Below are 17,475 nucleotides of genomic sequence, written 5' to 3'. Positions count from 1 at the left end.
TGGAAAGGGATGATGGAATTATAATGTGGAGAGAGGAAGACATTCGGGAAGAGGTAAGAAGGTATTTTTCTTCCTTGTATAATGGAACAGACCCAGCAGAAATCATTCAAGAAGATTTGGAACTGGATACTGGGAACAATTCAAAGATATAAATTTCATTATGATAGATCTGTATTGAACTGTGATTACAATAGTATTTAAATATTTTATTATTAAGGTCCACCTTTTCAATTCAAAATGTACAATGTTTTACATTACATTTACGTTCAGGGACTAGTTTCAACCTAACTGTAGGTCATCATCAGCCTTAAAGCAAATCAACACAAATACATCGAAGAAAATAAACAATGTATAGACACAAAGAAAGACCTTTGTCTTTATGTCACCTCTACTATTTATTACAGTGATGGATGAGATAATGAAAAGAGTGAAACAGCACAGCAAGAACAGTGCATTCAATGCATTTGCAGATGATGTGGTAATTTGGGGAGGTAATGAGGAAAGATTAATGCTTGGAATTTGGACTTAAAATCAGCCCTAAGAAAACAGTTGTTATGACAGTCAACAGACAAAAGTCAGAAGTTATCGTCGCCAAAAGACCTATCTGTGTCGGTGCGACGTAAAGCAACTAGCAAAAAAAAGTCAGAAGCAAACATCACATTAGACAGACAGAAATTGAAGGAAGTTAACCAGTTCCAATACCTCGGTAGAGTCCTGACTGAAGATAACCTATCAAATGCTAAAATCACACACAGAGTTCAAAGAGGAGCTGTCCTTTACCATCAGGTTAGAAGCCTTCTCTGGGACAGCCAGATTCCAATACTAGCCAAACAAACACTTTATCAAGCTTACTTCTTGCCCATAAAATCCTATGGCCTTGAAACTTGTACCATCACGGGCATAGATAAAAATAGACTCCAAGCTGCAGAAATGAAATTCCTCCAGACAATGCTACAAAAAACCAGGAGAGATAAGGTCTGCAATGAGAGGATTCGCCAAGAGATTCAAATAAGAGAATTGTTATGTGATACCATAATTAGATCAAGATTGAAATGGTATGGCCATATAATGAGAATGGATTCTTGCTCAGTAGCTAAGGAATGGTTGGAGAAAACCTTAGACGGCGAAAGACCTAGAGGCAGACCTCGAAGGAGATGGATTGAACAAGTCAAACAAGACCTAGAACACCGAGGAGTGGATTGGAACCAAGTACAGGAAGAAGAATTGTACCTGAATTGTACTGAAGCGGCGAGCGCTCATACACCGCACCTAGGAAACTTGAGACGGTTAACTGATGATGATGATGATGATGAAAGGAAATTTAATATACATAAATATCTCCATCTTTATATGGAGTAATATTAATCATACATGTTTCACCTCATTTGAGCCATCTTCAGTGAAAAAAGGTTAATTTTTTAAAATATAATTGATGCTAAAGAATATGTTAAAACACAATGAAGAAGAGAGTGAAAACAAATGAGACATGATGGAATTAAAACAATAAGATTATGGTGAGGTTGTGGACCTCTCAGTCTAAACGTGCAGTGTGTTACAATTAAAAAAACGAGGACGAATTCACAGTGCTAAAATTTAAAACAGTCTGTCTTCAATGAGTCACAATCACAAAAAGTCAAGAAGGCAGCAAAAAATTGAGAAACTATGTTTGAGAAGTAAACAAATGCCAGGTAAAATGTGTGTGACTCATAGTGGAAACAGTCAATGAAGTTGAAATTTATTAAATAGTTGCCCTCTCGAATGGCCTGACCTTCTCAAATTAGTGGCTCCGCTTTCACTCAACCACAACCTCTCTTACGTGCTAGTAAATCTACTGGCATGTGGCTGATGTATTTAGGCACCTTCAAATACCACCGGACTGAGCCAGGATCTAATCTGCCAAGTTGAGGTCAGAAGGCCAGCGCCTCAACTGTCTGAGCCACTCAGCCCGGCTACGCATTTTCTGTACGTTTTACAGTTGTCGAGATGGAAATTGTATATCTTTGAGGTTGAAAAGCTCTGCCTTCCTTCTATGTATGAATCAGTCCAAATCAGTGTTTCCTTTTTTATTTCTATAAAGTTTGAAATAGTATGATCTCTTTCCGCTTGAGTGCATTTTATACACTTAAATTTCTGCTACATTCAAGCGGATGTGTGTTTCACTATATGATGTTTCCTGAATGTTAACAAGATCTGGTGAGGATTCCTATAATTCCTTCAACATCTTGAAAACTCTCACGACTCTGGCTCGCTGTCACGTTGAGATATGATATAGCATGGTACGGAATCATGGCAGTGTGAATGAAAGTAAAGTAATTAAGATTGAATAAACGTGACTATAACAGCATTATACCAGACTCAACTGAGCAAAATGAGAGCAGCCGCATAACATAAGGAATGAAAGAGCACAGTACACAAGACCAAATAATAGATGATGAAACATACTAAAGTACACGCCATTTTTCTCATAAACTATTCATCCCATTAATCTGGGATTTGTGCTAAATTAATTTCTGAAGTACTGTTTCCAGTTCTTCTGCCCAAAGTTGCCGAGGCAATGATTACCATAGCCTTCATTCCCTAGTGAAACAACCCATGAAAACATGAGAACATCACTTTTATTCAGCATAAAATTTGCAAGGTCTCTTCTCTATTAGCAAACAATGCATGTTGTATATATTGCCAACCCTCGTCCTGTTTCTCGAAGGGGTCAAGTATGAAGTATGAATCTTCATAGCGAATGTTTATGACCAGATGCCCTTCCTGATGATGTCAACCTCCTAAGAGAAGTTAACTAGATGAAAGAAATGAGGTGATGTATGATAGCAGGGAGAGGGTTAAGCGCGATGGTGGCACATAGCTTACTCCTGTCGAATAGCATCAAGGGGTCTGCTCAAGGCTTAACGTCTCCATCCGACAGACAAATATCAACAACATCGTATGTCTTTACTCCATATTAACACTACAGAGAGATTTGGAATAGAATCCAGACTTTTGGCATGCAAAATAAATTGTATACCACCACCTGTTCTATCCTGCCAGACGACATTCTGATGGTGACATTTTTTCGACCAACGGGACTCGAACCAGTTTGTAGTTAAAGTGTCTGCCAGCGTAATGGTTAGCACAATTAGCTGCCATTTTCGGGGGCCTGAAATCGATTCCCAGGACTGCCAGGGATTTAAGAGTGGCAGGAAGGTTGATATGCCGTAAAATGGTACAGTGGAACCTCGATTCTCCATTTTTGGAAGGACCACGAAATAAAAATGTACAACACTGGAAAACGAAAAATCCGGGAATGAATGAACCATTAACAATTTGGCTAAACGTCACAAAAATGAAATATGTATACTTCTAAACTTACAAACGCCCCTAAAACAAAACCAAACTATAGCCCCAATGGGCCTTCCGCCTACCAAGTGACCGCCCTTGGTCCGAAGGCCTGCAGATTACGAGGTGACGCACGGTCAGTGCGACAAATCCCTCTCGGCCGTTACTCCTGGCTCTCTAGACCGGGGTCGCCATATCACCATTAAATAGCTTCACAATTAAAGGTAATCATAGAATGACTGAACCTGGAACCAGCCCTCATATCCAGGTAAAAATGCTTGACCTGACCAGTAATCGAACCCGTGTCCTCCGGGTGAGAGGCAGGCAAATTAGACTGCGGGGCTGGCTTCAAACATTAATTACCGGTACGCGGCTTAAAAATCTCAAAACATTACATTAAGTTTTACCGGGGAAACTCCGTCAAATTCCTTGTAAAACTTTTTTCAGTTCAGCAACTTTGATCAGCAAAACTCTACAAAAAATCTAATACCTACCCGTAACGCCAAGCCAAACAACAATCGACCACAAGTAGATTTTAATTCTCTGATCTAATAAAATAAAGCACATTAGATACAAAAGCGTCCAACATGATGGCGAAATCCTTTTTTAAATTTTGTCTTCCATTGTAATTTGGTACCGGTATACTGTTCCTAGACAGTTTATGGAAATCTTGTACCGCGTAAATTAGGCCTATATCGACTTTTAAAGTTTATGTTGAACTCGAGAACATGGTTTTGAATGTAATCCTCAAGTTCTCGAATGCATTATATTTAATTCTGCCCGTCACTAATCACAATCAAATTAGAAAGAGAAAAAATATCATTAACACTTCCGAAATTAAGATTATTCGTGACCCATAGCTCAATTGGTAGAGCAACCGACGCAAAATCGGGAGGTTGTGGGTTCGGATCCCACTGGTGTCTGGCTGGCCATTTTTGTTCTGTACTTAACATCTCTTCAACACGTACTACATGTACGTAACACGACCTAATACGTTGAAAGTCTGTTTCGATTATAATGCGGTCGTGAAAATTCAATATTCAATAATAATGCTATTGATTTTATGTCCCACTAACTACTTTTATGATTTTTGGAGATGCCAAGCAAAATATACTATGTGTTAATAAAGAAATACCACTGTCGGCGGCCCTGAAGAAGGTTTTCTGTGCTTTCCCATTTTCACACAAGGCAAATGCAGGGGTTGAATCTTAATTTAGGCCACGGCCACTTCCTTCCCACTCTTAGCATTTTCCTATCCCATCGTCGCCATACAACCTATCTGTGTCGGTGCGACGTAAAGAAAATTCTTTAATGTGGTCTGTCTTATTTCAATTACAATGTAGAAAACAATCATGTAATATACTTAAAAATAAAGATCTGGCTTTCAACAGCAGCAGTTATCCAAAGAATGCTTCCAGTCACCATCTATTACATTCGGAAGTACAACTCATAACGTATGCTAGCAATCAGCTGGTGGGTTGGCACGCTTTCTACAGCATAGCTTCATTCGGACGGGGTGGCTTCTGCTAAACATACAGTTCACCAATTGGTAATCACCGAGACCTTCTCCAGAAACCATTTGCGAATGGATTCTTGGACTCTATAGTCGGGAACGAAAATATTTTAAAAGTTCCAAAAGGACAGGATCTCGAACGATCTCAATGACCATTTGGGATGATGACAAGGTGGTAGCAGGGAAGTTGGCGGCAGAAGTCAACGATAATTCAAATGAAAGCAGTGATTAAGTTTACTGTATGGTAGGTCTACTGCTCAATTGACAGGGACAAATGACTGGCTATTAAGTTCTTTTGTATTAATATTGCATAATATATAAATAAAACTGTATGCCATCTCTTATCTCTTTTCTCTACGGCGTGAAAGCTAAATACTTGATCTGAGTGGCCAACGAGCACAGATTCTACATTTGTGCTAGACCTGTAGCCTGATCTCCGTTGTGGTCAATTTTTGTTCTCTTCTGATTCCAATGGTATCAGGTGTGCGAGGCCCTTCATAATCTAATAAAATAATTATTCCTTTAATCGGAAGTTTTATATTTCCACCATTCAATACTAGTAAGACATAAATACATATATTAGAACATGTTTCAGTCTGCGAGACCTTCTCCTGCTAATTAAATAGTATGTAATCTGCAAGACTCAGGCTGAGCAGTGGTAGCTTGGTAGGCCAAGGCCTTTAGGGGCTGTTGTGCCATGGGGGTTTTATTCCACCTTCTTTTGCTGATACCTTCACTCTTCAAATGATCCCACCTCTTTCTTTTCCCCCTCTTAATAGTGTTAAGAGAGTATGGTTGCCCAGTTGTACTTCCTCTTAAAACAATAATAACCACCAAACCACCCCGACCTAATTAACCTGAAAGTTTATTTCAATGTGATTATTTTATTCGCTGTTGTGTTGTAGAACAGTATTATTTAGTATCTTTACCGTGAAGCAAATTTTGCAGGCGTAGAAGTTGCGGTCAAACATAGTTTTCTTTCTCTCCTCATTATAATCTTGTAGTAACTGCACCAAGGATACCTCCGGACTCAAGTCCAGAACAGCTCGCTCATCTTTGTGTGTCATGGGTGCTCCCTTTATCTCCTCACTAGCTGCATCTCCCTCCGCCTTCTTCTCAAGAGATGGGTGGGGCCTGCCCCTCCGTCCACCTCTAGTGGGACCAGATCGCCCACGGTTACTAAAACAAGCCAAAAACATACAAATATCACAAGCCAGCAGTTGTAAAATATGGCATTCAAAGTAATATAATTATTATTGTGCAACCTTTCTTATTGCTTAAGACCAGGCAGAGTGAAGTGGAATAACTTTCTAAAGATTCTTAAGGACACTGGAGTAGACTGGAAAGATGAAGGTTCATTACAGAACTCTTTGCCTCCTATTCTATTTATATATATAAAATAAGAGTTTTGTCATTACAGTGCTCAGAATTTAAAAAAGAATTGTATTTCTGTACTGATTCAAGCCCCCGGCATAGTTTTGACAGAAATTATTGTAGACAACCTCTTATTTTTCAGCATTTAAGGACACTTTTACTCTCTGTCCCACGTAGAAAGGAACAGTAATCCACCAGAGGTACAAATCATATAACCACATTTCAGTTGAGAATTGTAGTGTAGTTAAAAATTAAATAACTGGAGGTTCAACCTGTTCAATACTCAAAAGAAAGAAACGTAGCAATCACATTTCTATTTAAATGGGACCGGTTTCGACCTTAGTCTAGGTCATCATCAGCCATAAAAAACATGTAAAATGTTTAAGAATGTTGGAGGTCAGTTTTTCACTGTTAGGCACAAAGACACGACATCACATTCTGTTCTGCACAAAGTCACAACATTAACAATCAAATTGCGAAGATCAAAAAGGCTTGAATTCGCAGACGAACAGATCTGTAGAAGAAAGCCGCCAGCTCCCGGTGACTACGTGGCACACTCAAGGTCACGCGCTGCGGCCAAACACCAAAGTAGAGTGGAGAAAGTTTCGAAGGTCCAGAACCTGTCACGGCTGCGGGAAGCCAAGTACGTATATAAAAGTATACGATGCCAATTAGTATAACCGAATGAGCACCCGTACTCCAGCTAAGATCTTGGTAAACAGTTGACTTGCAGAACAGAATGTGATGTCGTGTCTTTGTGCCTAACAGTGAAAAACTGACCTCCAACATTCTTAAACATTTTACATGTTTTTTATGGCTGATGATGACCTAGACTAAGGTCGAAACCGGTCCCATTTAAATAGAAATGTGATTGCTACGTTTCTTTCTTTTGAGTATTGAACAGGTTGAACCTCCAGTTATTTAATTTTTAACATCAATAATTTCAATACGGAACAATGAAATTTTTATCTTTAATTGTAGTGTAGGTATGATATATTTAGATGGTACCGTATCTTGCCTGATATATTCGTGTGTATCTTTGTGTGTGTATCTATTAAAGCATAGTACTAATTACAATCTGTCCAAGCATTTAGCTTTGTTGGTAAACTTTGAGTACAGTAGTTCTTGCAAATTTCAAACTTGCAATTCGATTTGTGATTTCTTGCAAATTTCAAACTTGCAATTCGATTGCAGCTCGATTTGTTCTGGGTGATTTCCGACAAAAGTGTAGCATTACAAAAATGTTGCAAAGTTTGGGCTGGGAAGACTTGGGAGAAAGAAGACTAGCGGCTTGACTAAGCGGTATGTATAGATGTTGATTCCCATAGGGAACCTGAAATATTTGTCCTGAATGAGTCCAATAATGGACCACTTATATTGGTATTAAGTGGTATGTTCTGAGCTGTCAGCGGAGAGACGGCGTGGAATGACATAAGTAGACAAATAAGTTTGAGTGGCGTATTTAAAAGTAAGAAAGATCACAAGTTAGAATTCAAGAGGAAAAATTGGGGCAAATATTCATTTATAGGAAGGGGAGTTAGGGATTGGAATAACTTACCAAGGGAGATGTTCAATAAATTTCCAATTCCTTTGAAATCATTTAAGAAAAGGCTAGGAAAACAACAGATAGGGAATCTGCCACCTGGGCGACTGCCCTAAATGCAGATTAGTATTGATTGATTGATTGGGTAAACAGATTTTAATGAAAATCCGTATGTCAAGTCAGGGAATGAGGAACTACAGTCTACGCTGTAAATAATTTTATAAGGTGCCCTAACATCAAAGAGTCGGAAGAAAACTAAATGTGAATGCCTACAATATAGAAAGCTCATAAAATTGATCAACAATAACATTACATTGACCATTGTTTTTTGTGATGTGTCTTCTGGTGCCAATCATCTCTGATAGAAGGGATTACTGCTGCGTACCGAGTATAACAGCCTGCCTGAATACTGGCGGGAAATAGCTGGGGAGTTAGTTCTGTCTCTTCTTAACATGCCATTCCTGGTTCATAAATTTTTTGATACTACTGGTATGTAACACACCGGTTCATCATAGCATTCCAGCTATTCAATCCCTACTCTGAGGCAGTGATTAGAATGAGCATTGTGCACATTTAATGGAATAATGGCAGAGGAGTGTTTGCGGCTGTCTGGGGCCTGGTCTTCCAGCACTGGAACTTTGGACTGTTAGATCGTCAGATTGAGATTAAGGCTGAAGATGCCCTTAATTAAAGGGCGAAACATCTCCCTATAATTTTATTCAAGATTTAATTCTTAATTAAAATCTCTATTTATGTATTGAATAGGTGGAATAAATAAACTTTAATATTTACTTGACTTCAGCGTAGTACTGTTCGTTAAAAGTGAGAAAATGTGTGGTTTTTCATTTGATCGAGAATTTTATATGATAACATTGCTTTTAATCTCTACATATCTACAGACATCATTGTATTGACTTAATGTTGACTTTAGTTGGGAAAACCATAATGACAATCTTTTTGAGAATTCCGCAGCGAACCACGGGTACATCAGCTAGTCTATATATAAAATAAGGGTTTTGTCTGTATACTGCTCAGAATTTAAAAAGAAGGGCATTTCTGTATTGGTCATGCCCAAAGTAACGAGAAAATGCACTTCTTAATTTTCCGTCATTTCTGTCTGTATATGTATCAACAGGCATCACAAGAAAATGGCTGAAGAGAACTGAATGAAAATTGGCACGTCAATTCAGGGAACGATGCACTATAATCAAGGCTATAAATAATTTTATTCAAGCTGAGTGAAATGGTAGTTTAGGGGAAGGACTAAAATTTAATTCTCGAATATTTATTTTATTAATGGTCCTACTGATAAATGCTACATAACTAAAGTTGTATCGAATTAAATTTCCAATCTTTTATGCCTTATAATTTTTTTTGCTAGTGGCTTTACATCGCACCAACACAGATAGGTCTTATGGCGACGATGGGATAGGAAAGGGCTAGGAGTTGGAAAGAAGTGGCCATGGCCTTAATTAAGGTACAGCCCCAGCTTTTCCCTGGTGTGAAAATGGGAAATCATGGAAAACCATCTTCAGGGCTGCCGACAGTGGGATTCGAACCCACTATCTCCCGGATGCAAGCTCACAGCTGTGCCCTCCTAACCGCACGGCCAACTTGTCCAGTTTATACATTTTTACTTTACTGGCTATGATAACAGAGATATCCATGAATTTCGATTTTTGTTACTAAGTCCATATCAAAGCCGAACCAGGAGAAAATGGGTGCAGATTATTTAATGAAAATCGGTATGTAAAGTCTGGAAATAAGGTGCTACAGTCTAGGTTATAAATAATTTTTATTCACACTGGATGAAATGGTAGTTTAAGGAAAGGTGGCTAAAACTTATAATTTTTTAAATACCTATGTTAATGATCCCATCGAAAAATATTACATACCGTAGCAAAAGTTATAGAGAATATAAGTTCCAATCATTTATGTCTTATATAGTTTTAATAATTTTACTGGCTTGACGTCCCATTAACTACTTTTACGGTTTTTGGAGACACCAAGGTGCTGGAATTTAGTCCCGCAGGAGTTCTTTTACGTGCCAGTAAATCTACCGACATGATGCTGTCGTACTTGAGCACCTTCAAATACCACCGGACTGAGCCAGGATCGAACCTACCAAGCTCGGGTCAGAAGGCCAGCGCCTGAGCCATTCAGTCCGGCTATACAGTTTTATCGTACCAATTATTTAATAATTAATTTATTAAACACAATGTGTACAATCAGTTTTTCACCACTCTGTCATTTCTGTGATTAGAGATTGAGGTCTGTTTACACATTCCACTAAATGGTATTTAGAGCATGGATTATTGCATTTCTTGCAGACGCAATCCTCCTTGGGTTCATGGAATACCTCATTCTGGCAGATCCTTCCATGAAACCCGTGGACAGCGAATCGTGTATATAGATGTCGAAGCTTGAAATTCGGTCCCTTCCAAATTTCTGACTTCATTGCATCAGTCTCCATTATTTATTGGGGTATCTCGTCAGCTTTTTTCCGTCTCTCCTCGATGATAGTTTTATATGCAAGCGTTTCTGGTAGACCAACAATGTGCTTATGTCTTCCATGAAGAAGGTTTCCTGCGGTATTTTATAGGCGTAGCTATTTCTTGAGAATTTTTATATTGAGAGAGCTCTCTTAATAAATCTAGCTTTGATGCTTTCTAGCTTCCTAAGGTTGTTCACCAACAAGTAAGGCCAAATTAATTGAATACCATATGTGGCAGTAGGCATAACTTTAATTTTGAATAGTTTCATTGCTGTTGATAGGGATAGGTTTTGGAGTTTAGGGATGTCGTATGAGACTTTCGTTGCTGCCGTAGCTCGTTCGTGTACATGTAGGGAGAAAGCAGTTCCAGTAGTTTGTAATACGACACCCAGGTATTTGAAGTTGGATACGAATTCTAAAGGTTTTTCTCCGCATTTTAGTTGGTCCGTATTAGATATCCTTCCTCCCCTTCTAAATTTCATAGCCTTTGTTTTGGAACTATTTATTTCCATAGAATTATCTTTCGCCCATACCCTAATGTTCTCCATGGCTGTTTGTAGGTCTTCACGGTATCTTGAAAGGATGACCATGTCATCCTCATACATAACCAATTATGATTATAGAATAATGAGTTTAGACTTTTGTTGCTTAGTCCATATCAACGCCAAGCATTGTTAACATGGAAATATTGTTAAACAGTGTTAAGTGGCGAGGCAATGGTTTTTGTCATGACTGTCTTAAGGTGTAAAACCATGTGCCCATCGGTCGGTGTCGACAAGGAAAAATGTGAAGATGATTATAAAACATGAGAAAAAATCGTTAAGAAAGGATCGCTTGAAGAATAAGACAAGAGGAAGTCGTGAAAGATGGAAGGACTGCCTTTACATTAGACTCTTTAATATCCCAGAGTCAGAGGAAAACTAAATATGAAGGCCTACAATTTCGCAACCTCATAAAATTAATCAAGAGTAACATTATATTGATATTTGTTGCGATGTGTTTTGTCTCTTCTGCTGCCACTTATCTCTGATAAGATGGGATTACTGCTGCATCCCGAGTAAAACAGCCTGCCTCAATTTTGGCGGTAAGTAGCTAGGAAGTTAGATAAACTTCACACATTCTATATGATCGTCCCGTCAACGACGGGTACTGATGCTAATTAAATATATGTGCAAAAACTGACAGAAGAGGCCTTGGAAAGCTACAGTGGAATAGTAGATGGAGGAGAAACAATAAAAGCCATCATGTAGGCCTATGCTAACGACAAAGCACTGATAGTAGAAACTGAAGAAGAGTTACTGGAAATGGTATACAGGTTAAAAGAAACTGGTAAGAGGTATGGAATGGATATGAACCCTCAACTTGGAATATTGGTCTGTCAGGCTACTATGTTATTTTACTTCTCTGATATTGGCAACAATGATGAACGTTATACTTTTTCCTTCAAGTTGTGTTCTTTGATCATTAGTCTAATAAGTGATACCATATTTGTGGTCTCAGAACTATTTGGTGCATTGTTATTGGCGTTATTTGTGAAGAGTTATTTGTCTTCTATACTAAGCTTGTCCATCTTACAGACCTGTATGCCGTATAATGTAATATTTTATCAATTACAACATAGCTATTAATTCAATTTGAGGTTGAATTCTCTTAAATAATTGTTTATTATATTTCAAATACATGAAAAATGTACCTAGCCGTACTGCAATGGCAACGGCACCAAATGATGTTGATTTTTATCAGGAGAGAAGGTAACGAAGTGGAAGCAAGTGACTCTTCGGAGATGGATGATTCTGACCAAGACCCAGACTTTATTATCAGCAACACTGGTGAGAGCATAACATCAGATTCAAATACCGAGCTGTTAGAAAAAAACAGTCTGAAGCCTGACGGAGCCAGCCGTGAGGATCAAGATGAGAACATTACAACAGCTTAATCCGACACTCCTCCAGCAATGATTTGTTTGGTACAATCAGCCACAAACTCGAACTAAAAAATTGTCTTCGTTTTGATGTCTTGAGAGACAGAGAAACCAGGAAGAAGACAGATCATGTGGCTCCAATCTTTACAGTATTCTAACATTATCTGTAATTTTTAGTTTTTTTTTCCTTTTTGCTAGTTGCTTTACGTCGCACCGACACAGGTATGTCTTATGGCGACGATGGGATGGGAAAGGCCTAGGAATGGGAAGGAAGTGGCCGTGGCCTTAATTAAGGTACAGCCCCAGCATTTGCCTGGTGTGAAAATGGGAAACCACGGAAAACCATCTTCAGGGCTGCCGACATTGGGGTTCGAACCCACTATCTCTCGATTACTGGATACTGGCCGCACTTAAGCGACTGCAGCTATCGAGCTCGGTGTAATTTTTAGTAGTGTCATCCCTGTGCCCTTTCTTGAAAGCAGATTGGAAGGAGTCACACAGATAATTTTTTCGAAGTATTTTAAAAGTTGCTTATAGATCAACTTTTCTAGACCAGTGCTGAAAGAATGCATACAGGACAAAAGTCAGATGCTATATTAGCTGGTGATCTTTTAGGAACAGGTGCAACAAGTGCATTTTTCCACTTATTTTGGAAATAATCACGAGACAAACACTAAGTAAATCGGTAATAGTTGGCAATACTGTTTAATATCCTCAAGTTACAAATGAGTGAAATAGGAATTTCATCAACTCCTGTTACATAGGATTCAACTGACAATGGTTCTCTTCTCACTTTATGCTCTGAGACAGTTCGAAATTTGAAGCATGGTCAATCTGATGATTGTTGTCGTACAATAGAATTGACGGTGGTCTGCACTATATCATGTTCAGAAGTAAAACTGTTTGTTGTTGAAAAGTATCTGTTAATCACATCAAGGGGTACTTCTGGTTTACTATGGTTCACAGGAGGCTTCCCAATGCCTCCTATGTACGGAGTTGTCGCTAAGTACAACCAGCTTTTCAATTACTGTATATACATTGGAAATAATCAAGTTTGTTATAATTTCTTTTACTTGATTTTACAGTTTGTGGTACTGTTCAAATGTGTCAGCATATAAAATCTGCCTATAACATCGATACAACACATCACACTGACCCACCATGGATTTAGTTTCAACTGTCAGCCAAGAACAGGCTGGGAGTGTTACTGTCACACAGTGCTTAGGTGCATGTTTATTTTAAAGTCCATACATATGAGAATAAGTGTCTTCCAATTTCTCATACATGAAAATGAAAATCTACAACCTGTTTTTCAGTCAATGACCAAGTCAGAGATGGAATGAATGAAGCCCCATCTTGCGGCGAGGATAGGAAATGTGCCGGCTGCCGAAGCCTGTCGCACTCCTCTGGGGCAATGATTAATGACTGACAGATGAAATGAAATTATAGTGGAGAGAGTTGCTGGAATGAAAAATGACAGGGAAAACCGAAGGACCCAGAGAAAAACCTGTCCCGCCTCCGCTCACGGAGGATTCATATAATTCATTAGAATTGTCACCCCAAGGACATTTACATGCATCTTGTTTTAGGTGTTAAATCTATATTTTTAAAGTATCTATAAGTCATATATTTTGATTGATATTTAGGAACGTTTAAGAAATAAGTTAAATATATAAGGTCGCAAGATGATATCTCGGGAACAGGTATTTGAATGTGTTTAAGGACCTTCTGTGGATTATTATTTATAATGAGATCAATGAGTGTGTCAGAAGAGACAGTGGACCTATGAATGCAATTAGTTGGTTTCGAGGGCAATATAATCATGGCACATTATTGAAAAATATTTTAAAAATACTGGTGTATGATATCAGTGTTCTGATATAACAAATTTGTATATAACTCCCCCAAAACAATCACATGTTCATAGGATGGTAAAAGTATTCTTAAATTATCCTCTCTCACTAATTCCCCTTACTTTGGTGGCCTATATACTACACCAATATGTACTTTTACAGTATCAACAACAATCTCAACAAACATAAGTTCAGGAACAGGATTTATAGTAAGAGTGTATATTTGTACCACTGTGCTCCTGAGATTAACCTTTACAAAACAATGCAACACCACCTCCATGCCTGTTCATCCAATCAAGTTGATGAATATGATACCCTTGCATTTCAACCATACTGGAAGGAAGTGAGCTACCTAGCCAACTCTCATTTTCAATAATTACATCAGATTAATTGCCTTCAATATGGCTTTCAGTTCATCATGATGAATTAAAATTGACTGTCAACATGAGGAAACATAGCTCATGGAAATGCCTTAAATTCCTCTTAAATACTACCAACAGAAATATGATGAGAAAGAATCTGGGAAGAGAGAGACATAAAATGCATTAAATGCAACTTCCAGATGATTCACATAAACACAATTACTACCAATAACTAACCTAAAACATAGAAAACTACACTATAATAAAAATAATAACAATAACATCAGTTGTAATACTTTCCAAGCGCTATCTTTGCCCAACCATCTAATCAAAGAACCTAATTCTGCAGGACTGTTTTCGTGCATCTTCTTCCCATCAGCTGTGAGAATGATAACAGTTCCATTTTGCATATAGGTGTTGCACAATCCAAATTATACTGTGCCCTGAAAAAATCCCCCCCCCGCGGGTGGGGGTGGTACAATAGCACCCATGGTATCCCCTGCCTGTCGTAAGCGGCGACCAAAAGGGGCCCCAGGGGCTCTTAACTTGGGAGCGTAGGTTGGCGACCATGAGTCCTGGCATTGCTTCCACTTACTTGTGCCAGGATCCTCACTTTCTCTATCCTATCCGACCTCCCTTGGTCAACTTTCATTCTTTTCCTACCCTGATGGTATTAGAGCACTCGAGGCCTAGGGAGTCTTTCAGTTTCATGCCTTTCGTGGCCCTTGTCTTTCTTTGGCCGATACCTTCATTTTTTGAAGTGTTGGGTCCCTTCCATTTTTTCTCTCTGATTAGTGTTAAATATAGAGGATGGTTGCCTAGTTGTACTTCCTTTTAAAACAATAATCACCATCACCACCTTGAAAAACATTTCCTTCCTCGTAGCTTTCAGGGATTCAGTTAACAAGAACTCCAGTGTTTTTAAATTCTTTTTGCTAGTTGCTTTATATTTAAAGATAATAATTTCATTGTTTCGTTTTGAAAAGTATCACAGTTAAATTGAAATAATAAATATGGTAGTTCAACCTATTCAATACAAGTAAATAAGAGATGTAGAGATTACATTCTTATTTAATTAAAAGTGGAAATGGTACCGGTTTCGACCCCAGTCTGGGTCATCATCAGCCGATTTTAACTCGAAAAACAATGCATAAGTAAGAAAGAAGTTAACGGCCAAGTCCACATATCTTTTCCTAATTTAGCGATCTTGATCTTAAGGCCCACAAGCTAACCAAGCTAAACAAAAAGCCTTCTCTTCAAATAAATAACCTCATTGATGTTATTCTCGCCAAGCATGACTGGATTGTTGGTGAGTTTAACAGATAATTTAAACCCAAACAACCACAAGCAACAGCTTTTCCACCTTAACTCCATTTAATATTAAAACTGTTTCTAAAGCACATCTTAAAATGTAATAGTAAAAATTGTAATTCTTTACATACATTATAAAAATATTTGAGGTCAAAATACATAAAATGCAATGAACATAAATAACTTGAAAATGATGTGGATTTCTGCCCTCTTTCTTTCATTATTTTCTGCCTCCATTTCAAACTCGGGTATCGCAGCAGTGATCGAGAGTGACAGAGAGAACTTTGTCCATCCTTCACGGCCTGTGACGTACCAACATCACTGTGGTTGAATAGTGTATGCTCATCGTCTGCCAGCCTGCCCACTTACAGTGCTGGGTGCCCGCGGGACGGAATGTCCAGCGTCAGCACCTCTGTTGTTCAGAATGTATCAGAACTATACCGACAAAAAAAAATAAAATAAAATAAAACATTAAAAAGTCAGGGATGCTCTTCGCACTGCCATCTCACTCGGCATTTAAGAGAGTAAGATGCTTTGAGCGGATTTTAAAAGCATTACACAGAGTGAGCTGGCAGGCGGTCAGGGTTGAGTAACTGTGAGCTTGCGTTTGGAAGATGTGAGGGGTTCAAATCCAACCGTCGGCAGCCCTGAAGATGTTTTTCCCACGTTTTCCCATTTTCACACCAGGCAAATGCCGGGGCTGTACCTTAATAAGGCTACGTCAGCTATCTTCCCAATCATAGCCCTTTTCCATTCTTCTGTCATCGAAAACCGTTGATGTGTTGGTGCAACATTAAATGACTGGCAAAAGAAAAAAGCATTACAACAAACATCAAGTTATTAACACCTAACAAATTTCACTTCATTTAAAAGGTGAATACAGACTTAAGAAAACGTCTACACAACAAAATAAATACATATTTAGTTTTCTGGTTATTGACACTATGAATGCATGCCTTTTATCCTATTATGCATCATTCACCAAAATATTGAAGTTGACTAAAACTAGCACTACACACATCTAACAGTTTAAAATCGAGTGATCCCATCACTCGTCAATGTTACACACGCCACTCCACCGGACCAGGAGGCTGCCAGCTTACAGATCACCGGCTCTCAAAGCTTTTAGAAGATTAGCCACTTCCTAGCTATGGTCCACATTTGACAGTAGCATTAAGAACAAAAGCTACACAAAGAACATCAACTTCCATCATCAGATTTTGATAATATTCTTCACAATAATCTAAGCAACACCACGCTCAAGTTTCATGACTTAATCAATGAACAATTTTAAACTCATAAAATGTATTTTAACAAGAGAAAAGTAAGAACTTTTACAAATGAAGATTATAGTTATGAACTATAATATTTTCTAAGGAGATTGTTCTTAACAAAGTTTTAAAATTTTGAACATTTTTATTGCCTTAGTACTGATGATGACCCAAAAGGACGAAACCTGTATACTATTAGATAATATTCTGTTTCAATTGTAAAGTTTAATAGTAGTGTATTCAACTAAGTGGAATAAAACCCTCTTCTTAATTGTGTAATACAGTCAATACAGACCACAAGAGGATTTTTATTTCTTGTAACCATTATTATTTAGCAGAACTTGTTAGTTACTACATCTAACTCTTTACCATCTTCCTCAATGTCCCATATTTCTGCCCAATACAATGCTCTGGATTTTACTACAACATTTAGATCATTCTGCATATTACAATCAATATTTGGTATTTACCTTTCCCAATTTCTCGTGCTAGACAGAGCAGCCAAC

General features: G+C 38.2%; 1 protein-coding gene across 1 annotated transcript in view; it reads right to left on the bottom strand.

Moving 5' to 3' along the window:
• The window catches only part of LOC136881256 (E3 ubiquitin-protein ligase RNF14), a 45,237-nt gene that overhangs the window by 14,711 nt on the left and 13,051 nt on the right, over positions 1–17,475 (bottom strand). Inside the window, exon 4 of the mRNA XM_067154015.2 lies at positions 5,770–6,019. Coding sequence (XP_067010116.2) covers positions 5,770–6,019 — 250 coding nt within the window. The remainder of the gene's footprint in view (positions 1–5,769; positions 6,020–17,475) is intronic.

Source organism: Anabrus simplex, chromosome 9 (genome assembly GCF_040414725.1).
Source record: "Anabrus simplex isolate iqAnaSimp1 chromosome 9, ASM4041472v1, whole genome shotgun sequence".
NCBI classification, from domain to species: domain Eukaryota; kingdom Metazoa; phylum Arthropoda; class Insecta; order Orthoptera; family Tettigoniidae; genus Anabrus; species Anabrus simplex.
The sequence above is the reverse complement of the archived record's forward strand: the minus strand, read 5'-3'. Positions and strand labels throughout refer to the sequence as shown.